This window comes from Lagenorhynchus albirostris, chromosome 15, assembly GCF_949774975.1.
Source record: "Lagenorhynchus albirostris chromosome 15, mLagAlb1.1, whole genome shotgun sequence".
NCBI lineage: Eukaryota > Metazoa > Chordata > Mammalia > Artiodactyla > Delphinidae > Lagenorhynchus > Lagenorhynchus albirostris.
The window spans coordinates 39935047-39960070 of NC_083109.1; the positions used below are offsets into that span (position 1 = coordinate 39935047).

Sequence of the window (25024 nt, forward strand, 5' to 3'; positions counted from 1 at the left end):
GTGGCTTTGTCGTATGCGGCCTTTGTTATGTGGAGGTCGGCTCCCTCTGTGCCCACTCTCTGGAGTCTGGGTTTGCTTTTATTACTATGGCATCGGAGTCACACTCACCATGTGCCATTTCTGTATAAAAACTTGTAAATTCCAAGTCCCAGAAGGAAAAACTCTGTAAGCAGGTATACTTATATTCATCAGCTCTTTATTTCCTTCAGAGACTAACAGGTCTGCGGTGGATTATAGAAAAGGGAGCTGCTTCCCCCAATCACATGGGTTACTTCAACATTTTAGGAACCCAGCCGAAAGCAAAAGGTCTAAAGATGAACGTTTGTTATCCCTGAAATTCTCAAAATAAGAAAGCTGCTTTCTGTTTCCTTGGCTGCCATCTAGTGGTCAGTGATGTAGTGACACTAAAACAACACTACATCTTACGTGAAGACTCAGAAGATTTATCTGCCTGTCTTTAACCTAGAGGGATGGGATAGGGAATGTGGGAGGAAGATGCAAGAGGGAGGAGATATGGGGATATATGTATATGTATAGCTGATTCACTTTGTTATACAGCAGAAACTAACACATCTTTGTAAAGCAATTATACTCCAATAAAGATGTTAAAAAAAAAAGCTAAAAACACAGCTAATTAAAGAAATATTACTGCAGGTATGAGGCAATTATCCTTTCTCATAATTCCTATTTAGATCCCAAAGTGTCACTCCCTTTCCTGTTTCCTGGTCTACAATCTTTTCCATGAAAAGACAAGTGATTCAACTATCATATATCACTTTAGCTCTAGCACTGTGCATTAGGACTAGGGCTAAAAGGATGAATAAGATAAGGTCCCTGCCTTCCCTGGAGAAGAGACATGAACTCAAATAATGAGCAGTGTGATGAGTGCTTAAATCCAGAATAGATGAGTCATCAAGGACACAAAGAAGAAAGAAAGTCTGTTTTATTGGCCAAAAGAGTTTGAGTGGAGGCTTGCGTGGTGGGTGGAGGTTCTCCAGACAGACAAGAGCAGGGAAGCACGTAAGAGAGATGGGAGGCTGTGTGCTGGGGAATATTGAGAAGCCATATGAGGAAGATAGCCAGGGTCTAGAGCAGGAACGGCCTTTGGAGACTGCATTCTTTAGCTAGTCCCATAACAAACAACCTCGAAACCCCAGTAGCATCCAACAAATATCACTTATTTCTTACTCATGACTGCAAGTGGGCTGGGCTAACCGTGCCCTACTTGTCTCTCAGCCTCTCCTGGTACCCTCCCAGGACCTGTGGACTAGCCTGGGAGTGTTCTTTTCATATTACTGGTAGAAGCACAAGAGGAAAAGCAGAAACGTGTAAGGCCTCTTAAGGCCGAGGTGCGGAACCAACCTGCTCTCTCTTCCCTGGATTCTATTAGCCAAAGCATGTCACTTGGCTGAACCCAAGCCAGAGGCAGGGAAACATCTTCCGTTCCTTTAGTGGGAGGGCTCTGAGGTCGCATGTCAAAGGACTCAAATTGGGGGAGTGTAGGAATTGGAGCCAATGATGCCATCTGCCACAAGTTCTATCTTGGAAATGCTTATTTTGAGGTACCCATGGTTTTGTCTAAAATGTGGTTGGAAAACAGTTATGTAGCTCAAAATATAGGTCTGGCTTTGAGTGATGGACCCAGGAGTGCCAAGACCCCAAACCTGAACCCTTGTGGACCCCATCCCACACGAACTGGTCCAGAATCTCTAGGAGTGAGAGAAGGAATCTACATTTTTACTGGTTCCCCAAATGATGGTTCCCCAAATGATGATTCCCCAAATGATGATTCCCCAAATGATGATTCTTTCAAAAGTTTCTTGAAGTTTTGAAAGAAACCAGGACTGCTTTGTACCAGAACATGGCCTCCACACCATATCCATTTACCCACCTCCCAAAACTTAGGCAGTGAGACCCTGCCAGTCCAAAATGCTGCCGTTCTGTGCAAAACCAGCTAAACTCTACCATGCTGGTGGCTAAACCATCGATTGGTGAGTGTTAGTTAATGATATCCCTCAGGGCTAATTTTCACCTGGCAACAAAGCTTAAGTTTAAGAAGTGCACTTAATGTAAAGCTGCAATCTCTGCTAAGGCAGGTGAGGACAGCCTTTGAAGAGCCTGTGAAACTATGTGCTCCCACTAGAGGTTTATTCTGCTGGCTTTACAAACCTGACTACTCAGCTTGTCAGAGTTAACTTTTACTAAAAACTGGACTTGTCTGTCCCCCAAGGTGTTCTCTGACTTCGACTTTGCTCTCTGAAAGTTTGGGTCAGAGGCTGAGCCTAAAATATCTGCTGCCTTCTGCAAAAAGAAAATGAAGGAGGAAAGGAAAAGCCCTCTCATGACTCAATTTTTTGTGTGTATTATTTAAAGACATGCAAAGCCTAGAGAAGCTCCTGAGAGATGCTGTAATCTACGGCCAGCCTCGAACCCGCAGAGCCTGGAAAAAGATTCTCATCCTAGTGGAGGGCATCTACAGGTATGTAAATAACCGGAGACCTATTCACACACTGAGGCCCACAGCGAGCTGACAGATGGGGCAAGGCTGACCTCTCCTAGTTAAATGGAAAAATGAGTTAGATATAGGTGTTATGAAGGGACCTGAGTCAGAGCTATCAATGTGAACCATCAGGTCTTGGGTCACCTGTCTTTTCAATGACCATACGTATGGCGGAGCACCCTGGAGGCTGGCGTACTTAAGAAGGTGTCTTCAGAAACGTCCTGACAGAGCATTGCTAGCTTGTATTGATTCCACTACTTTTGGCTGCCCCACAGTTTCAAAGGCTTTTAGGGGATGGGTTATTCAACCTCAGAACACTCTTTGCCTTTATGACAAAGGCAGGAAAGTAGATACTGCTGGTGGGCACCCAGCTGCCCCTAACTCAATAGTGCACCCAGAGTCCAGGCTTGCTGAACTTGGCCAACTGTTAGCATCAGACTACAAAAAGCTTGCACATTTTCTTCAAGGTAAGGTTAACCTGGAGTACAATTCTTGATGCAGAGCTGGGAAGAGGGGGAGACGGTCTTAGCATCTGAAGGCATGCTCAGTCTTCCCACAGCTTGTAGGCTGAGCAGACAAAACACCCACTAAGCCGGTCATAGCTGCACTTTCATATTGCTGCTTGTGATTGAATTTGCTTCATTCTATGTCTGAATTGATGATCGTTACTAAGGCAGGAACTGCTCCCAAGTTTGTCTTCTGTTGGATGCCCTAGTCCATGAGTCAAGGAAACATTACTTCAGAGTTACTCACTCCTAAATCAATTCTCAATCTTAATGTTAGAAGAAGCAAGAGCAATGTTTCCTATGGGTTAATTATGGGAAAGTGAACAAGATTAAAAGGAAGGGAATGGGGGCTTCCCTGGTGGCGCAGTGGTTGAGAGTCTGCCTGCCAATGCAGGGGACACGGGTTCGTGCCCCGGTCCGGGAAGATCCCACACGCCGCGGAGCGGCTGGGCCCGTGAGCCATGGCCACTGAGCCTGCGCGTCCGGAGCCTGTGCTCCACAACGGGAGAGGCCACAACAGTGAGAGGCCCGCGTACAGCAAAAAAAAAAAAAAAAAAAAAAAAAAAGGAAGGGAATGAGGGCTTATCTTCCCAACAAGGGGAAGCGTGGCTGCAAAGGAGGCTTGAGATAGAGCAGCCTTTGTTCTGCAGCTAATGGAATCCGTCCCTGGGGCACCACCAAGCTCATCCGGCAATTTTCAGTTGTCACAACTGCAGTAAAGTACTACTGGCGTCCTGGCATCTGGTGGGCAGAGGCCAGGGAGGCTGCGAAGCCTCCTACCATGCACAGGATAGTCCCCTGCAACGGAGAATTATCTGGCTCAAAACGTCAACAGCGCCGAGTTTGGGCAACCCTGCTGTAGAATAATGTAACCACTCACTGGCCCTGAACTTGCTACTTTTAGGAAATAATCTCATCTTGACTCTGGGCTGTCAGAGCCTCAAGCACGGGTCTTTCTCCCTGTGTGATTCATGCCAGATGCCAGCCTGGGAGGGGAGAACTTATCTAAACACCTGTCAATCAAGCCTGGACTGGTGGGAGCACATATCAGCGGAGGGAGAGCAGATGGGCATCTCCTTTAACCAGAGTAAACAGAACCCAACTGCAAATAAACAGAACTTGGCTTCACTAAAGAGAAGTTGTGTTCTAAGTACTTTGATCATGGCTGAAATTAAGTGGACCACCAGCGTTTCACTGTCAAATATTCCCATCAGTTACACAAAGAAACCCCTCTGCTAATGGCTATGTTGGGCCTAGGTCCTACCATGATATCAGGAGGATAGGGGAGACAGGTGTGGACTTCGGCTCCAAAACAGGGTGGCAACAAACCACAGCTTAGGGTTCACTAGCAATGGTGACTGCCCAGTGACCTACTGCTGTGAAACAAGCCACCTCAAAGCACGGTGGCTTACACAGCAATGAGTTAGTATTTCCGATGCTACTGCGGGCTGTCTGGACCAACTGGGCAGCTCTGCTCCATGTGACATTGGTTGGGGTCATTCATGTGGCTGCTTTCTATGGGGTGTTTGGCTGGGTCTGGAACATCCAAAATGACCTCACTCACACACGTGGGCTCTTGGAACTGGCTGTTGACTGAGGTGCCTTATTCTCTCCTCTTCTCTGGGGTGCTTTCTCTATATGTAGGTTTTTCTCGTTCAGCAGTCTAGCTAGAGCTTCCTTACAACATGGTGGCTGGCTTCCAAGAGAATGAAAGCAGAAGTTGCCAGCCTTTTAAGGGCTGGGCCCAGAACTGGTACAACATCACTATGCCATAGTCTATTGGTCAAAGCATGACACCAGTCTAGCCCAGATTCAAGGGGAGGAGAAACAGACCCCACCTCTTGATCGGAGGATTGGCTTGTGTATACAGGGAGGGGAAGACTTACAGGCAACCATCTTTGGAGGCAATCTACCACAGCAGCTCCATCAACCCGACATGTATACAGGGAGAAGTCTCCACTGTCCATGGACTTGCCTCCTCAGAGATTTTCCTTTTTTCTCACCTGCGCAGGAATCTTGTCTTTAAATGAGACTGTGACCTAAAGGCACTCATTCATAGATAGGAAACAGGACCCTTCTTAAACAGGCCTCAGTACCTTCTGGGACCTCAGTTTCCTCGTCCGTAAAATGAGACTAGCCTAGAGTGGAGTTCTGGAACATATGGATGTTCTCATTTGCTGCTCTCACCAGAAAATGAAATTATTTCCCACAAGATTTTCCAAAGGGCCAGGGTTACGAATGTGAAACCAGTGGTTCACAAATGTACTTTTACTTTCCAGAGATGTATTATGGATGTATACCTTGTTAGAATTTACACAAAACCTCCTTAGAGTTTCACTCCCAGATCTTTCTTATCTCTGGCTGTGGTTTGCCCCCATGGGCAAAGTCTCCCTACCACAGACAGCTCCCATAAATCAATTTCTTCAAAACTCCAAAAAAGAGCAGTCAGCCAAATCAGACAGTTTCAGGTACGTATCGAGGTAGAAAAGGCTAGATACCAAATCCAAGAAGTCAGTAAACTCCACAAAAGCACTTATGATAATAATAATAGCAATAATAATATCGTCATCCTTAGATCATGTATGTATTAATATTTATATACAGACTATAGGGGAGTCAGGATTTGGAGGGAGGCCTGGGACATAGGTGTAGATCCTGTGTTGCTGCCTATAACTATGTGCCCTTCATAGGGTTCTTTTGTAAGAATTAAATGAGATCGCATAAGCTAGTGCTTCGAGAAGCCCAGCGCATCGTAAACCCACAACCAAGGGTAGCTGTCTTCATCATTGAATTTATTTTCAGTTGAGGAAGTTGCAACTCAGAAAGCAATAGGCCATCTGCATGCCGAAGCTGTTTGACTCCTGAAGGATGGGTGTCAGAGGACAGGGTTCACATTTATCGTGTGTTATTGCTAAACATTTCACATGTGCTATTTTGAGTAAGCGCCTCCAGTAGTCCTAAGTTTATTGTGAGGATGAAGAAACTCGGGTTCCAAGACCTAGATAACTTGCCCCTGGGCAGATAACTGAGATAAGTCCGAGCTGGGATTCAAACCAGGTGGCCCTGCTGGGACAGAGGCCCAATGGAAACAGAAGAATCAGCCCGTGTCCACATTCAATGAAGTCAATGTGGAAAATGCAAGGTCATCCATTTGCCTTTCAGCATCAACCTGTCTAGGGCTCGGTTTCTTCATCAGTAAAATTGGGAGATTGAAACTTGAAGTGTAGAGTTCCATGATTCCATAATTTGGGGTTCAGAAGTACAATAGTATTATGTTAGTGTTCTCACCTGCATTTTCTTTTAAGTCTTGTTTTAAAGTCACAGTCTTCTAGTTTTGTGTCTCTGAGAAGCCTAGTGGTTGATTCATGGTGGTCAAAAAATCTCAAAATTATTCAAAAATACACTAGAGATGGGCAGAGAGGTCCCAAATAACTGGGGGTATAAACTAGCATAGCTGGAGCCCAAACTTTCAAAATAAAATTAATCAAGAAATACGATCCAACCTTTTCCAAAAATACACATATAAACAAAGGTTGAAATCTCAGAATGCCATTTTCTCTAAGAATGTAAGCCATTCTCCTGCCCCAAATAATGTAAGTTTAAGGACTGAGATCTTCAGTGGTAAACTCTCACCTATACCTCTGTGGTTTAAACAAAGACAAAGAAAACAGTAGTTACTTTATTTTTAATTAAGCTTAGTTCCTTTTTTCCCCTTTCTTTCCACCTTCCTTTCTCCCCTTGGATTGTACTCAGGGCCCACCAAGGAGATTTTTCCACCATGTAAGTTGGCAAACCAGTGGTTTAAATCCCAATCCTGCCAGTGGGTAATATGGTTTATAGGTGGAGGAGAAGGTGGTGAGAGGGAGATTTCAAAAAGGAGTCTTGTTACTTAGCTAATACATTATGTAACAGGAAAGATATAAAGAAATTATTCACTGACTTGCTGGTTTAAGAATCATTCAGGTCCCTGCACAGAACTTCACATTAACTGGTGGAATTATCTTTACCTACAGTTGTATGTTAGTTGTTTTTTTTTTCTATTCAAGTCAAAAGAAAACACAACCTTCCACTCAGGAAGAAAGAATAAAACACTGTTCTTAGGTTTGTTTGGGTTTTTTTAAATCGTTTCTGGCAGTGTTCTTGGACAGCAATCTGCAGCAAGAACATAGATAGCCTTTTCATGTAAACACCACACTCAGTATCTCACTACAGGGAAAGGTTCAATTCAAATTTGGTCACATTGAGAGAATGAAAACTTAGTGTGGGTAAATATAGCTCTTTATGAAAACTGAATTCCCTCTAGGACTCATGTGTGCCCTACATTAACTCCTGAAATCAGCAGTATTGTGGAGTCATTAATCTTCGAGGAAGAAATATAAACCAGGTGAGCAGGCTCCTCACATCAGCTAGATCGGCCCAAGCAAAGATGGCTAATTAGCTGCCCGGAGTGTCTGCAAACTGTTCAACATTAACTCCGGTTCCTGCCAAACTCAGTTCCAGAACAAAGAATGGCTATTTGTGACATGTCAGGCTTTTAGCATGTTTGTGTTACCAATTTAGAACATTTTAAAAGATGAGAAGATTCTAGAATTTTGAGGGCATACAGCCATTTATTATGTGTGACACCCATATGCTTTCTTCCTGGAAAATTCAACACAGAGCATTGTCAAGGGCTCCCAATTTCTCAAATTAGGCCTCATTGCTACCATTTCCTCCTAAGCTCCACCTGAGAACAAGAACAACCCAGTGGGTGCTCGTTATACGTCAGACACTTTGCAAATATTATTTCTAGTCATTCTGATAAAGGCCTTATGAGCAGTGTGTCATCCTCATGCTTATTTTCTATCCGAGGAAACTGAGGCAGTGCAGAGCAAATAAGCTGCCCAAGTCCTCAGTTAGTAAGTGGTGTGGCTACCATCTCAGCTTAGGCAGTCAGCCGGCTGGACCTCCTCCCCGTCAATGGAAACAACTTTAACAAGCAATTACTCTAAGAAAATACTGGAATTAACTTGCAAACTTCTATAAGAGAAGATGACTCTATTTGGTCTTCATGTCATTAAACTCTGAAAACAGCCTTTCAGAATGACCTTGTGAAAAGCACAAGTGTAATAAGTTGGACTTCATTAAAATTAAGAACTTTTTCTCTGCAAGACAATGCCAAGAGCATTAGAAAGACATGCCACAGACTGGGAGAAAATATTCGCAAAAGATACATTGGATAAAGCATCATTATCTAAAAGATACAAAAAACTCTTAGAACTCAACAATAAGAAAACAAACAACCGGGTTAAAAAATGGGCCAAGGACCTTAACAGATACCTCACCAAAGATTTACAGATGGAAATAAGCATGTGAAAAGATGCTCCGCATCATATGCCATCAGGGAAAATACAAATTAAAACAATGAGATACCACTACACACTTGTTAGGAGTTCACAATCTGACAACAGTAAACGCTGGCAGAGAATGTGCAGTAACCCAGAGCTCTCATTCACTGCTGGCGGGAATGCAAAATGGTCCAGCCACTTTGGATGACGGATTGGTGGTTTCTTACAAGCATGCTCTGACCATACAATCCAGCAACCATGCTCCTTGGTATTTACCCAAAGGAGTTGAAAATTTGTGTCCACTCAAAACCCCGCACACGGATGTTTGTAGCATCTTTATTTATAATTGCCCAAACTTGGAAGCCACCAAAATGTCCTTCACTTGGCAAATGGCTAAATAAACTGTGGTCCATCCAGACAATGGAATTTTATTCAGCACTAAAAAGAAATGATCTGTGGAGCCAATGAAAAGATGCGGAGGAAACTTAAATGTGTATTATTGAGTGAAAGAAGCCAATCTGAAAACGTTACATAGTGTATGATTCTAGCTACATAATGTTCTGGGAAAGGCATTACTATAGAAACAGCAGAAAGATCCCTGGTTGCCATGGGTTGGGTGTGGAGAGGGATAAGTAGGTAAGCACAGTGGATTTTTAGGGCAGTGAAAGTAGTTTGTGTGATGTTATAATGATGGATACGTGTCATTATGCATTCGTCCAAACCCATAGAATGTATGATGCCAAAACTCAGCCTCTGTGCACCAATACCAAATCAAATCTTGGAGACAGAGTTTTGGGTGAAGTAGAAAAGAATAACTTTATTGCTTTGCCAGACAAAGGGGGACACAGGGGCTAATGCTCTCAAAACTGTGTGTCCCAACCTGGGGGGATTTGGTGAGGAGTTTTATAACAATGGTTCAAGGATGGAGCTGCTGATAAGGCTCAGGGTGTATGCAGGGCCTGCCTTCCTTTAATCTGGCCTTTGGTGGTCTTTTGATGAACTTCTGTGGTTCTGGAGGTTATCAAACTGACCTCTCTTGAATGAAGAGTGCTTCATCAAGTAGTTAACATCTTCCATTTGTTGGGGGTTTTAGTTCTGCCAAAACTTGGAAGCAACCAAAATGTCCTCAGTTGGCAAATGGGTAAATATGAGAAGAGCTCGAAGATATTGTTATGTGTATCCCTTGAGGCAGAACCAGGACCCTGACCCAAGGCCGCACTATTGTTTCTTGACTGCTCTTCCCTTGTCTCTGCATCCCCTCTCTTCCCTGACTAGCAACTGTTTGAACCTGCCCTTTGGAACTCAGGGTAGGTCATGAAAGCTGAAACCTATTTCCTACAAATAAGAAACAGGGGACAGAAGGCTTTTGTGCCCAGGAGCCCCACAGGGTCCTGCTTGGTTTCACATACAATGCCAAGAGTGAACCCTAATATAAACTATGGGCTTTAGATGATGATGTACCAATGTAGGTTAATCAGTTGAAACAAATGTACCACTTCGGTGGGTGATGTTGATAGTGGGGGAGGGTATGCATATGTCAGGCGGGGGTATATGGGAAATCTCTGTACCCTCTACTCAATTTTGCTGTGAACCTAAAACTGCTCTGAAAAATAAAGTCCTGTAAAAAAAAGAAAAAGCATCCAACACCTGTTGGTCTGGGTAACTACGTAACAGCTGGACTGTTTTGACTGAATCGACCTAACACTTAAATTATTTTTTAATACATTAAATAAATACATAAACTAATTAAGAAGAAGGGAGAAGTTCAACTCTGTTTGTGTCAACTGACTAGTTCTTGAACTAAATTGATGGGTTGCTTAAACTGTTTGACAAGCTCCTTCATGGGGGTGAGGGTGTGATTCTGTGTGTTTTCATAGAACTCGCCTGTCAGTGCAGTCAAAACTGTGTGAGCTGTGGACACAGCTTAAGAAGTGTTCTGAGAACTGATTAAAGACAAGAGTTCTTCTAAATCAGTTGGGTTCCAAGAGGTGTCATGTAAATATCAATGTTCATTTCACTTGCTTATTTACTTCCCATCTTTCCCTTTGCTGGAGGACTAGAAGTGTTTTTGCAATTTAAAATACCATGTAAATTTACCAAATTACAATAATACCATGAAAAATTAAGCACTTAGGCAACAAAAGTTGATCTATAGCAGTGGTTCTCAGAGTGCTGTCTCCAGCTAGCAGTAGGAGAATCTCCCAGGAGCTTGGTAGAAATGCCAATTCGAAGTCCATCCCAGACCTACTAAATCAGAAACTCTGTGGGTGGGACCCAGCAATCTGTGTTGTGACAAACCATTCAAGGGACTCTGATGCTCACTCAAGATTGAGAACCATTGCCCTAAAGGAAAAGAAGGGACACCACCAGAAGCCTCGAATAAGCCTTTGAGTTCAGTGAGGACTGAACAGGAGACCCTAAGGACTTTCTCCCATGCTTTAATAAATGTATGATGTCTTAAAGTTTTTTGTGTGTTTTTAATTCCTTCTTTTAATCTTTGGCAATTCAAGCACTGAGTTTAGGTCAGACAGAACTGACCAAGTAGACAGTAGCAGGCTGATGAAGATACATCAACATAGAGCAATTTAATTAAAACTAGCAAAATACCTAGACTCCAACATGGTCAGTCTAGTTATGCTAGTCAGCTTTACTAATATTGATAAATTGATCAACCATGCAGTGAGCTGTTTACTTGGGAATTAGCTATAACAACTCAAAGCACTTAAATCCACTGAATGCAAATTATTTTTTTTCCCCAAGTGAAATAATGCCAGAGCAGCCTTACAAGACTGAGAGGTTTGTCTCCACCAAATAAAATATGCCTTCAGAAGAAAGGAATGGCATGTCCCTGTCTTCCCCTTCTGGTGTCAGGGCAGACTGTCTGAGAAGTACTGAAAGGGAGAGTGACACAGAGTTTCCCTGGAGGGTACACACGGGTGATGAGCGTTTCTCCTTATGCCCTAGCATGGAAGGATCCATCGCGCGTCTATCCCAGATCGTGGCTCTAAAGAAGAAATACAAGGCTTACCTCTACGTAGATGAAGCTCACAGTATTGGGTCCGTGGGCCCGACCGGCCGGGGTGTGATGGAGTACTTTGCCATGGACCCCAGAGATATTGATGTATTTATGGGCACATTCACCAAAAGCTTTGGCGCCTCGGGAGGTTACATAGCTGGAAGGAAGGTAAGAGACAGATCCCTTGTGTCTGTTTAAAACCTGAATGCCCTCGGAAGGTAGTCTGCGGGGTCTTCTGATTTCCCTGAGAGCTTCAGTTCAGTTCAACACACTTGACTGATGAGGGCAGCCTTTGCCACCGTGTGTTCACAGCCATGGCAGGCCCAGAAGGTCAAGGAGCTCATTCTCTGATAGCGCAGAGGAGCATGTGATGAGTAATCACATGACCATAAAAAGACAACACCGGCTGTGCACACAGGCAAAGACAGTACAAAGGAAAGGGCAGTACCTAAGAAGTCTTAGAATGAATGTCAGTCTTGTAGACAAAGGATGGGGCAGCGGGGTTTATATTTCAGAAAGAGGGAATGATGTCTAACAAGCCACAGAAGTGAAGCTGCAGAACTGTAAGTCGTTTGGGTTTTGTGGCGTGAAAAACGCAAGGTGGGTGGTAGAAACAGTGAGCAGAGGTCAGATGCTAAGGACACTGACCCTGTGCTACAAGTTGTGGGTTTTCAGAGTTTTAATCAAAATAGTAGCAAGATCGGAAATGTCTTTTTTAGAGATTTTCTCTGCAAACTAATTCTCTTCCACAGTTTTGGATAAGCCATGGGTCAAATCTTGTCATCCTCTGATACCTTGTCTAGGTGACTTAAGATTCTGATCTGAAGGAATCAGACTGTTAAGTGTTATCCCTGTCATTCTACTGCCAATGCCACCAAGGGGGTTGCTAAAATAAAACAAATGCTTGAAAGGATTTTAAAAGAAGAGGGAAGGGGTGGAGAGAAAAAAATGAAATATTAAAACCTGGGTTTCGGGGCTTCCCTGGTGGCGCAGTGGTTGAGAGTCCGCCTGCCGATGCAGGGGACACAGGTTCGTGACCCGGTCCGGGAAGATCCCACATGCTGCGGAGCAGCTGGGCCCGTGAGCCATGGCCGCTGAGCCTGCGCGCGACGGAGCCTGTGCTCCGCAATGGGAGAGGCCACAACAGTGAGAGGCCCACACACCGCAAAAACAAAAACAAAACAAAAAAAAACCCTGGGTTTCAGGACTCAGAGAGCCAGTTAATCTGCTCCTTTATAGGACAGTCTAATCCAAATCCTGAGAGCTGTCTCCCCCAGGCCTACACCTGTCCCAGAGAGACTGTGATAGTGTAGCTGGCTCCAGCCAGGAGGGCAAAGAAGGCTCAAAAGCAGTGCATGCCCGTGGCTCGATGGCTTCCCTAAAATTCCTGATTCCTCACTCACTGTCCCCAGCAGGAACAGGCGTTCAGACTCCTGGTAAACCAGTTAGACAAAACCAGAGAGCACGGCGAAAACAGTCTGGCTGTGGAAAGCCTATGATTTAAAACAACAGATTTTATTACGGCCACTGACCCTGCCATGAGATGTGCAAATGCTTAAAACGTCCAGAGCTTTTAGTGGTCTTTACCCTTCAAGAAGCATCACTTTCTTCCGAGCTCAAAGCATTGTTGTTCAGCGTCCTTCCACTGCTCTGTGGGAATTCGCTGGGTGTTGCTAAAAACATAGGGAATGCCCAGGATCTTACAAAACTCAGCTAAATCTGGTGAGAGGTTAAACTTTCCGTTTCCCGACTGTCAAAGCAATGGGATCAGAGGGTCTCAAAGGAGGCATGCCCCCGACTCAGGCTACTTGGCTTTGTGATTACTTTAGCAGAAGTTCTGAGCTACAAAATGTTTAACCAAGCGTAACTCTGTTTCCTGAACCAAAGGCACCTGAATAAACTGAAGCGAGTGGATCCTTGAAATGTTGTCAAACATGGTAGCTGTCATCATGTCCCCCTTAGAGTCCCTTCAAGTGATACCCGCTTTAAACAAAGGCTCCTGATGGCCCCTTTAGGACCAGCTCAGTATGGTTCTCTCACATACTCTCCATCCTAAAGTCAGGTGGACTATTTTAAAAGTGTATTTGCTCTTGTCTATGTAACTTCTATTGATTTGGTGTAGATACTGAGCAATTGTGAAAATTATTTAGTATTTACATTAATCAAGAGGGAGATAAAAGTATGTAGATCATTTTTTGCTCTTTAAAAAAAAACTCATTTTGTTCATACTTAGACCCAGAGGGCTTCATCATTTCCCCCTTTCCCCTCTCCCCCTCCCCGCCCTCCCCTTCACCTTCCCCTCTCGCTCTCCCTCCCCTTCCCCCTACTCCCTCCACAAATACTCTGCAGTCTCTGAATTTACCACTAGGTGGCAGCAAGAATTAGAGAGTGTTAGGCTGACCCATGCAGAGACCTACTGTCCTCAAACAGCAAGATGCAAAACCTAGAAAACACAGGGTAGTTTTCAAGATGTGGAGGGTGAGGAGGAGATAGGAGGTCACTTGAGAAAGTGTCTGCATGGGCCGTTCCCTGACAATTTAAAACTCAGTCAGGTAAACACCTGTCTGGAATCGTTTTGGTGAGACTGTGATAAACCCAGGTAAACTGTGATAAACCCAGATAAACCTTCTAGCCTAATGAGCCCATGAGTTAATGGAACTTATGCATCTGCTCCTCTGTGCATTTAATTTGTTAAATTAAGTTAATTTTATATTATGTATAGTTTCCATTTAAATCATAGTTTTTACGCCCCTGGACTTTGAAGAATTTTCACTTTCAGTTTGTTTTAAACTATGCTTTTTAATTGATAGGACATAGGATTGGGCAAATGCTACAGATTTGTTTGAAAAAATAATCTTTCTAGTATCTGTTTAAATAATTTGAGTTCAGAGTTTCATCATACATATTTTTTCTGGATATTTTAAAGTATATCCAGCATTCTAGATACTAAATACTACAAAAGCAACAAAATTAACCATAAAAAATGTTAAAGTGCACACACTAGGACTTTATATTTTTCTGAAATCTTAATAATTTCAAGTTCACTCTGCTCATGGGCTTCCTAGTAAATCTTAAGATTTGAAAATAATTATAAACTATAAAACTATAGAAAACTATAAAACTATAAACTATAGAAAACTATAAAACTATAAACTATAAAACTATAAAAACTATAGAAAACTATAAAACTATAAACTATAAAACTATAAAAACTATAGAAAACTATAGAAAACTATAGAAAACTATAAAACTAGGGCTTCCTAGTAAATCTTGAGATTTGAAAATAATTACTTGAGTCCAAAAATCTAGAAATCTAGCTCTTAACTCTCTTTTTAAATATCAAGGTCAGTGTTAGTGGCACAGGGACTATATTCCTAGTAATAGTTTCTAGGAAGCTCTAGAAATCTTTAGGGAACAGGTGAAGGCAGATGCGTCACGTAAGAAAAAATATTCGGAAACACACAAAAGAAAAATTGGTTTGGTGCTAAGATACGACTACAGAGAGTAGAGATTTTTTTTTTGTCCTCACTTCAGCCTTCTGGTAACAAAATGTCCTACAAATTCATCTCCACTCTTGGAGTTTACTGCCTTGGCCTGACCTACTCTCCCAACCTCAGGGAAACTGCTAAAACTGTCTCTCAAGAGCCAGCAAGGTTTTACTGTTTTGCCCACTGTGAGTTCGGCGCTGCTGTAGCTGATCCGTGAACACCCCACCGTGAGTCTTTCTCTCCTTTCAAGACCTTCAGGTGAAATGTCAGGTACTTACTCCTCTCCACCTGTCAGAGCTCCATGCCATGAACGGCTTCTTGGAAGAAAGCCTGAGCTGATGGGGCTAGTTTCCTTATTTTTATTTTTGAATTTGCGTTAATCCAGTTGCTGAGGCGATGGGGTCAACACTGCAGACCCCAGCTTCTAGGATCCCGGTTTGGCTCAGGCAGGGATCCTGAGTCCTCTTGCATGCCTGGGGTTGAGCACTGGCTTTCACAGCCTCCACTGGGTGACCAGAGATTTGCAAATGAATGAAGCAAAAGTGACCCTGCGGACTGATAGGTTGCAGGGCTGAGATTCTGGAGGAGGGGACTGAGCAGCCAAGCTTGGCGTGAGTGAGTGTTAGCCCAGAAGCCTGGGCGCCAGACGAAGGCAGAAGCCAGCTCTGCCCTGCGTGCTCAGCCCTGGCTGTATTTAACAGCGCTTTGAAGTAAATGGGGGTCATGGAATGAACGCCAAGATGTTTACCCTAAGAGCCTCCTAACTTTCTGAGAAAAGCCACCCTTGTCCTTGAACTCCAGGCTCAGGGTTTTGCATTTACTAATGGCCTTGGAAACCTTGGTCTGAAGAGACCTCTAACCCAGCCTGAAGGAAAACACAACATGGTCTCTCCTTAAGACCAAAGCTAACTCATAATTCATGGCTCATGGCATCCAGTGGGCAAGTGATAGGAGGAAATCGGAAAACCAGTAACCGAGGCTTCCTTGGTGTCCTGCTGAGGGGACTCCAAGAGTCCCACTTTCTGAACCACACAGGTAAATTACCTCCCATCCACACACTCAGATTCTGAGAGAAATTGGACTCAGTCTGAAAGAAATAAGATTATGGGCAAGACAGTCTTACTGCTTAAAGGAAGTGATACTGTGCCGATGAGGCATCTATTCAAACTAAGGATGCATGTGACCTTGGCTTTGTGAAATTTCTCAATTTGATAGGAAAATTGGGGGTTGGGGACATAAAGACCCCTTTAGGGATCAAAGGCAGCTTTGTTTTGTTTCTTTGATCTTTGTCAGCAATGCCCCAAGGCTACGAGAATATTGCTATACCTGTTCCTAAGAATGTAGCTTAATACCTCCCTCTATACTTCAGGGACCCTCACCATCCTTCCTTAGCCCCTAGACCCTTCTGCTTTCCATTAGACCATCAGTATTTACCAGAACCCCACTAAGTACCCACCACTATGGATTATAAGAGAGTGTATAATAAAGTATATAACTCAGTTCCCTACTCTCAAGGAGGCTCCAGTTTCTTTGGAGAAATAAATGTAATAGACAGTAAATATTTTGAGACTGATACAATTCAATCTGTGGTTTAGAACTATGAACACTTGAGTACATTAGGAATTCTCCTCTTCCCCTCCTCCTCCAGAGGTGCGATCTCTGTGGATTAGGGAAAGCACCACAGGGATAAGTAGCAGTGAAGGTGGTCTTCTCTGTGCTCCTTGGGCCATCCCCCACCCTGTGCCAAGCCAGCTCCTCTAGTCTGAAGAAGTAATACAATGCAGAGCTAAGGGGGGGTGCAAGGGGGGCGGTAATCTCAGGACAGACTGTTTGGGTCCAAATCCTTGTTATCCAGCCACGTTTTGCACTTTTTGGTTGGATAATTTTCTGATCTGTTCCATGACTCAGTGATCCCACCTGTAAAATGGAGATAAAAATAATACCTATCTCATAGCGTTATTGTGAAGCTGAGTTAATACATGCAAATATACATGTAAAATACACATAAAATTCTCAAAATGGAGCTTCAAGCAGCCAGTGAATATCAGCTCTGGGTCTATCAATGAACTGTCAACTCTACCATCTTTGCAGTCATGCAATCTGCCATCAGGTCTGGGTTCTCCTTTCTTTAGAATGCCTCTCTTTTCCTTTCTTTTCACTCCTACTGTTAACCACCCAATAAGGATGAAGGAAGTGCTGGGCTGAAAAATCTTTGGTTTGATGCCCGGATCTACCAACATGCAGTTATGTAACCTTATAGCATTACAAGGGAGCTGGAATAAAGACACCGTAAGAAGTTTTACATTTTGGTCCCCTCCTCCCAACCCATGCTCCCAGTGTTAAGAATCTCTGAGATGGCAATCCATTAACAATAATTGCCAACAGCATCAGGTATTCACTAGGTACCAGATGCTTTTTTTTTTTTTTTTGAAGATGTTGGGGGTAGGAGTTTATTAATTAATTAATTTTTGCTGTGTTGGGTCTTCGTTTCTGTGCGAGGGCTTTCTCTAGTTGTGGCAAGCGGGGGCCACTCTTCATCGCGGTGCGCGGGCCTCTCACTGTCGTGGCCTGTCTTGTTGCGGAGCACAGGCTCCAGACGCGCAGGCTCAGTAGTTGTGGCTCACGGGCCTAGTTGCTCCGCGGCATGTGGGATCCTCCCAGACCAGGGCTCGAACCCGTGTCCCCTGCATTAGCAGGCAGATTCTCAACCACGGCGCCACCAGGGAAGCCCCCAGATGCTTTTTAAGCACTGTGTGTGTATTAACTCATTGAATCCTCACAAGGACCCTGAGGTAAGTATTACCCTTATCTCATTTTTCAGGGGAGACGAAGGCACAGAGAGGCTTAGTAACTTGGCCATGGTCGCATATCACTAAGTGGCAGAGCCAGGATTTGAACCCAAGTGATCTAGTCTCCACAGCCTGTCTTGTAACTCTGCGGTCAGAACTCCCTTCAAGGGAACAACCCCTCATCACCTTTTCTTGGAGGCAGTAGCTTCTCCCTCTGCCCCCATTTGACTCTTCCATCCTGTGCTGATTAGGATGCCATCTTTATTACTAATTTTAGCACGTGTCTATGCCTCTCCCCTCCTCTCTCCAAATCTACCCATCCTTCAAGGTCAGATCATCTCCTCAAAACAGATCTTTCCGGACCACATGAGCCCCATGATCCCATTTCCTGCATCCCACCCGTTCCCTCTTCACTGGCTTCCCCAGCATCCTGCTGGAAGGCACCAGCTCTCAGCAGAGAAAGAAAACACCTGCTGCTGCTCACGGAGGATTGTGAAGAGCAGCTTAGCTGCGGCTACTCTGGAAAATGACCGCCTCTCTCTCGCTGACCCTCCCGCCACATCCTCCATCGTCAAAGTGAACTTCCTGGATACCATGTGGCCAGTGCCTTCGTTCAGGCCAACATCACACACATCCTCTTCAGATACAGTGAAAACACTGTTTTTATGAGATTTACTAAACAAAATAATGGACAGAAACTTAATTTTGATTTTAATGTAAGTGGAGAATGGCTGCCAGGGACTAGGCTTTCTATCTTCCGCCTCTTCTTGGGCTCCGGCATTCAGAACGTAGCCCAGAGCACATCCTTGTACAAACTTGCTGAATGGAAAGATGGAAGGAGGGAAGAGGCGAGGGGTGGGGAGAGAAGGAGGAGAAGGGAAGGAAGGAAGGAAGGAGGAAGGAAGGAAGGAAGGGAGGGAGGAAGGGAGGGAAGAAAGGAGAGAGAAAGGAAGGAAAGAAATACTTAGAAATGGAAAGAAAAAGGATTTGAATGGAGAATTTAAAATTAAAATAACTAAAGAGAGGGAACTAAAGATGCAGACCTACTAGAGAATGGGCTTAAGGATACGGGGAGGGGGAAGGGTAAGCTGGGACAAAGTGAGAGAGTGGCATGGATATATATACACTACCAAACGTAAAATAGATAGCTAGTGGGAAGCAGCCGCATAGCACAGGGAGATCAGCTCGGTGCTTTGTGACCACCTAGAGGGGTGGGGTAGGGAGGGTGGGAGGGAGACGCAAGAAGGAGGAGATATGGGGATATATGTATATGTATAACTGATTCACTTTGTTATAAAGCAGAAACTAACACACCATTGTAAAGGAATTATACTCCAATAAAGATTTTAAAAAAGAGAGAGCGAGAGAGGGAACCAGAGTAGAAACGATGGGGATGGAAAAGAAGAAAGAAACCAACAAAAAGGAATGAAGAGTGTGAAATGGAGAAAGGAAGTCGGGGAAGCAGGAGCTTGGAAGAGGGGATTTAGGATGAAGGACATATTGAAGGAAGCAGGAAGGACAGGATGGAGTTACCTGTTCCCCCTGCGGGCCAGGTAGAGGCATCATGTCACCAACCACCTGTAAGGCAGGCCACTCACTTTACTATGAACGTTTAGGAAAGTTCATAGTAACTTTAGGTACTCTCTACTTACTTACCTATTAACTTTAGTTACTCGTTCATAGGAAGATAAACTATGTACATTTAAAATGCTTGGGTAACGACCCATGGTTGGGAGCAAACATGACACCCATAACCCGAGGGAGAAAAGTGACAGGTGGGCACAGTCCCAGGCGCGGAGGCGGGAGTGGATGTGGCCGGTGAAGGGGAGTTAGGACGAGATGGGCCTGCTCGAAGCAGAGCTCTCCGCAGTTCATCTTCCAGGGAGTGATCAGAGTAGATCCTAAGTGGGATCCTAAGCTGTGTCGTTATCCTGGGAGAGAAGGTGGCTGATGCTTTACAGACCCCACTGCTGATGCAGAGCCGCTATGGGCCCGCTAGCTTTTCTGCAGGACAACCCCGAGGGTCCTGGGCTATGAGTCAGGAAAGGTGGGCCAATGGATGGTCTGCTTGGCCAGGGCTGAGTGCCTCCAGGTACCAGCTCTGAGTCCCCCACCATCGCTGTAGAATGAGGTGATTGGAGCTTCTTCAGGCTCTCAGCATGCTTCCCTGGGACCTCAGGTTTGGCCTCAAAGGTCAGACATGCAGGTGGAGAATCATTCCTACCACTGTACGGGCCAGCATCCTGCAGTGGGTCAGCGCTCCAAATAGGGTTACACAAAAATCCCAACAGTTGTCTCCTGCTCAAGGCACAGCTAGAGTTTATCTGGTCCTCACCTCCACACTGGTTTAATTTCTCTCCTCTCCCTCCTGCTGCTCCCTTCCCCTGAAAGTTTTCTTTTTATCTTTGTCTGTCTTCTTTCTTCAAGACAATTCTACTTCCTCACTGGAGCCTCCCTTCTCTACTCCCGCTGGTAATATCCCCTCTCCTTCCTCGGCCATCTGGTAGCCCCGCTGCATAAACTAGTCTGCATGTCTTGTTATTTTTCCTGCCATTACTCCTCCATGGGCACAAGCTAATGTAATATGCTCAAGGGCAAAAAACACATCCCGGATTTTTCTTTGGACTCTCCTGAATACTAAACCAGTGCTTGTGTGGGCTAGGTACCCAAACAAATGTCTAGGAAACCACTTTTCCTTTACACATCTGGTTTTGCCTTACAGAACTCCACTCCAAATTTGCAGCATCCCATTGTTGTATACCTTCTAGGTTGTTTAGGGAGAGACTAAGAAGAAGGGATAGAAAAAATAAAGAGTTTGGTGATGCCCATTGAAAATCAGACCACATTCGAGAATCAAATGTCTTGTGCGATGATGGGTGGGGATGGGGCCACTAACACTGAGATTTATTTGCCTTCTTTTTGGATTTCCCTCCTGTATTAAAGGACCTTGTGGACTATTTACGGGCTCACTCACATAGCGCTGCTTATGCCACCTCCATGAGCCCCCCGGTAGCAGAGCAAGTCATCAGAGCAATGAAATTCATCATGGGACTAGATGGGACCACGCAAGGTAAGAGGGTCTGCAGCAAGCACATCTCCCGTGAATTCCTTTCCTAGACCTCTCCCTCTCTCCCTTCTGCCCCATCAACCTCCCTCCTTTTCAAATATAAATTTCTGTCTTTTTTTTTTCTTTTTTTGGCCGCATCGCGTGCCATGTGGGATCTCAGTTCCCGGACCAGGGATTGAACCCACTCCCCCTGCAGTGGAAGTGCAGAGTCTTAACCGCTGGATCTCCAGGGAAGTCCCTATACACCTTTGTCTTAACCAATTTGTAAATCAAGCCATATACACATCAATAGTACATAATACATAAGAGTACACAGTACATAAATGTACTAGAACTGCCATCAGCACACAAAAAAGCGGAGGATGCTCTTTTAAAGCAATGAAAACTTTCTAATTCACCTCTTAATGTGATCAGCAAATGTGGATAATTTTGCTTATGAAGCCAAATTTGGTGTGTGTTTGCCTGTGCTTTCTTGGAACTGTCACATGTGTTTCCCCGGGAACAAACTAGTCAATTTAATATTCGTTTTTTTCATCCACCCACCCATCTATCTCATCATTCATTCATTCATTCATTCATTACCAGCCAGGAGCTGGGGAGAAGAAAGTCACCACTGCCCATTTAAGAATATATGGACAAAACACTCACAACGATAACCTACCAGCCATTTCTTTGATGTTGGATCACCACAGCCAAGGTGTGCTACTTTGTTCAACTCAAATGAGCTTAACCTTTTTTTTTGAAAAATGGTGTCATCAAAGGCTCCTGGAACTCTCCATCTTTCATATACAGTTTATAGAGCTTCTACTATTTATCACAATGGGGACCAGTGATGGCTAGGGCAGTTCTTGCTGTCAGGCAGTCTAGTGAGTGTGTTTGTAGAAGCAGCAAATTACCCTGGCCTCAGACCTGCTCACTGGACTATATAATCCGTGTGCCCTGACCCACCTCTCAGCTGATGTGAAACCCTATACTGTCTAGTGCAATGTTCCAAGCCTACTATTTCAGTAGAAATATGGAGAGATCCATCATTTTTCAATTTTATTAAAACAGCAGAATACTTTATTCACATACACATTTTACCCAGAAGCCTACTATATATAAAACAGATTAAAACAGGGCTGGTGCGGATGACGTAGTGTCTCTATGTTCCTCCAAACCAATGGTCCCTGAAGCCATTCCACTGAGCTCCCGTGCTCCTCAGTCACTGGGTTGAAAAGGATAGACTTTTCTTTTTCACTAAAGCAAGAAAAAGCCTTGGAGGGTGACTTTGTTCCTCTATGTAAAATGCAATGATTGACTGACCTTCAGGTCATTTCCAGCCATGTCTTTTGGGTTTTATGATTCTGTGTCTCATTGAATAGTCCGTGTGAAAAAGAAATTCATCGCAAAACACCGAGCTGATCTCCCTGTGCTATGCTGCTGCTTCCCACTAGCTATTTTACATTTGGTAGTGTATATATGTCGATGCTACTCTCACTTCACCTCACTTCCCCCTCCCCTTCCCTGTGTCCTTAAGTCCATTCTCTATGTCTACATCTTTATTCCTGCCCTGCCACTAGGTTCATCAGTACCATATATATATATATATATATATATATATATATATATATATTTAGATTCCATATATATGCATTAGCATGCGGTATTTTTTTTTTCTCTTTTGCTTTGCTACGACCTAGAGGGGTGGGATAGGGAGGGTGGGAGGGAGGCTCAGAGGGAGGGAATATGGGGATATATGTATACATATGGTTGATTCACTTTTGTACAACAGAAGCTAACACAGTATTGTGAAGCAATTATACTCCAATAAAGATCTATTAAAAAACAAACAAACAAAAAAAAAGGAAATGCGAATCCAGTCCATCCATGGTGCAATGCTTAAGGGCATAACCTGAAAGCAGCTGCCTGGACTTGACTCCTGGGATACTACTTAACTTGCTGTGGTCTTAGGCAAGTGATTTCACTGATCTGCTCAACCCTGAGCAAGTTACCTGTCGTGCTTCAGTTCTTCCAGCTGTAAAATAAGGAAAGGGATATTGATGAACTAAGGTTTTTGTGAGAATTAGGTAAAATAAGACATATAAAATGCTTCATTATGAGTGAAAACAATTCCATCTCTAGTAAGCATTGTATAATTGCTTGCTGCATTACTTGGTATTATTCCTGAGGTGTTCAAGAAGTATTTGGACTATGTCTTGGAGAAGCTGTAGGAAGGATTCTTGTGATGCAGGTGAGGTAAAGCTAGATTTCCTTCAAGGTCCTGGATTAGTCAGGATAAGCTAAATTATGCCAGTGTAACAAATAAACCTTGAGAATCTCAAAGACTTACCTGAATCAAGGTTTACTTCTTGCTCGCAGATCTAATACCAGATCTAATACAAATCGGACATCTCCCTGCACACTTCTTCTCCGTAGGAAGTGACTCAGGCTTCTGCAAGCTTGAGGTTTGGCCATCTCAGCAACTGGCGTCCACAGTCACCATGGTAGAAAGAAAGATCAGCCTGGAAGTGACACATCACCTTGCTTACCATGCATTGGCCAAAACTAGTCACATGGCCCACCTGAATTTGGGGAAATGGTGGTGGTAAACTAAGAGATATGGATATAGATATGAATAAGCAGGTATCTTTAAACCTTCTAAAGCTGAAACTCGAAATAGACCTGTCTCCATTCCCACATGAGCTGTCCAGTTTTGTGAAAAAACTGGTCCGGAACCACTGGAACTCTCTCAAAGTCATCTTAATGATCTTCTTGACTATGTGCATTTCTTAATGGAAAACAATTATTTGAGACTAAAGCTAAAATGCCAGTTAAATGAATTGTCCTATGATGACCAGAATTATCCATTGGTCTTATTTTCAAGATGAATAACTATAAAAAATTTACCCTGAAAATTAGCCTATGTCTTAATAAAGATCACTAATTTCTTAAGCCCTGTAGTGTATATATTATCAGCATCCGTTGATTAACATGTCCCCAACTTGACAATTTTTTCCTTCCCACCTCTGGATGGCTTTACCACTTCATCACAGACAGAACTCACTCTGTTTATCTGACCAAAAAGATCTGCAGAAAAGTTACATTTAAAGACATGATCATAAGAACTTTGATAGCTATCTATCGTCAGTTTTTCTTCCTCTGAGGGGAGAGATATTTCCCTTGGTTCTCTCTCTTACCTGGTCATTATTTTTAATCTCCCAGTTAAAGGGTCTCACTTCACCCTTCTTGCCATCTTAAGAGAAAAAAGAAAGAAATGAGAGAAGGATACGTGTTCAGTCTGTGTTCTCAGAGTCAAGTTAAGGGGAATCAGGGAGAAAGATCGGACAGTTTCTTTTCAAAGGAACTAACAAAAGAAAGTGATAAAAAAGAAAACTGACTGAATCATCAGCCAAGTTTCAGATGGTTCAGCCTGACATGGCTTTTGAAGAATTCAAAAGCACACAGTGAATCATCACGCTGGCCTCATTGACAACAATGCCTGCTTTAAATAAGATAAACAAGTCTGGTTGGGAACGTTGCAGTAACTCACCCCTTTCTGCAAAGACAGAGCAACTCTCAGGGTAAAGTTGCCCAAAGCTCAAAGGGCTGCACTTCATGGAGCCAGAGCTGCCTTACGGGATCTGAGAAAGCACCCTGCTCCGAGCCTTGATCTCCGGCTGCTCCCCTGCCGCTGTGATTGGAGCCTTTCAAGGCTTTGTTTTGGGTTGAGTTTGGGGAGCGGTTGGCCAGATCTGTTGCTTGATGAATGTCTTCACTTTAATCTGCAAGGCAAAGCCATACGCTTCAAAGAAAGGCAGACTACAGGAATAAGGTCAGTGTTCTTTGAAGCCAAGGTTCAAAGATGAAATAGCAGTCCCAGTGAAATGACAATGTTTATGAACACACAGCCACCTTGACTCTGCAGCCAGGCTGCTCGTGGAGTTCATGCACCACAAGCTGAGGGGCTGCAAGCCACCCAGGCCTTCCACAGGCACCGAGGCCCTTCTCGTCTCCTGGCCTGTCACTTCGTGCAGCACAATGAACCCAAAGTGGAGATTTGGTTTCTCCATCCTAATGGAGGTTGGGTGGTCCCCCAGCCAAACCAATGCTGTAAGCCCTTCAAGGGCAAGAGCTGTGTCATGAATTAATGTGGTGTCCCTCTGAGTGCCAAGCCCAGTGCTCAGCTTAATAAATATGCCATGACTCAAGTTCCATCTTGCAGAGCCACTCGATTTCAGGTCAGCGTTTATGCTAAACAAGGACCCTTGAAAGGCTGCAAGGTGGAGGGAATGTTTATCTCATAGGACTGGGGGCTAGGAGTCAGTCCCACACCAGCTGTGGCAGCTGAA

General features: G+C 44.0%; 1 protein-coding gene across 3 annotated transcripts in view; it reads left to right on the forward strand.

Annotated features, from left to right (window-relative positions):
• The window catches only part of SPTLC3 (serine palmitoyltransferase long chain base subunit 3), a 127020-nt gene that overhangs the window by 71210 nt on the left and 30786 nt on the right, over window positions 1-25024 (forward strand). For all 3 annotated transcript variants that reach the window (XR_009535299.1, XM_060123132.1, XM_060123133.1), the window contains exons 7-9: window positions 2374-2479; window positions 11298-11517; window positions 20570-20696. Coding sequence is in view for 2 of the 3 variants with exons in the window: in XM_060123132.1 (XP_059979115.1) it covers window positions 2374-2479; window positions 11298-11517; window positions 20570-20696 (453 nt within the window). In the remaining variant the exon portion in view is untranslated. The remainder of the gene's footprint in view (window positions 1-2373; window positions 2480-11297; window positions 11518-20569; window positions 20697-25024) is intronic.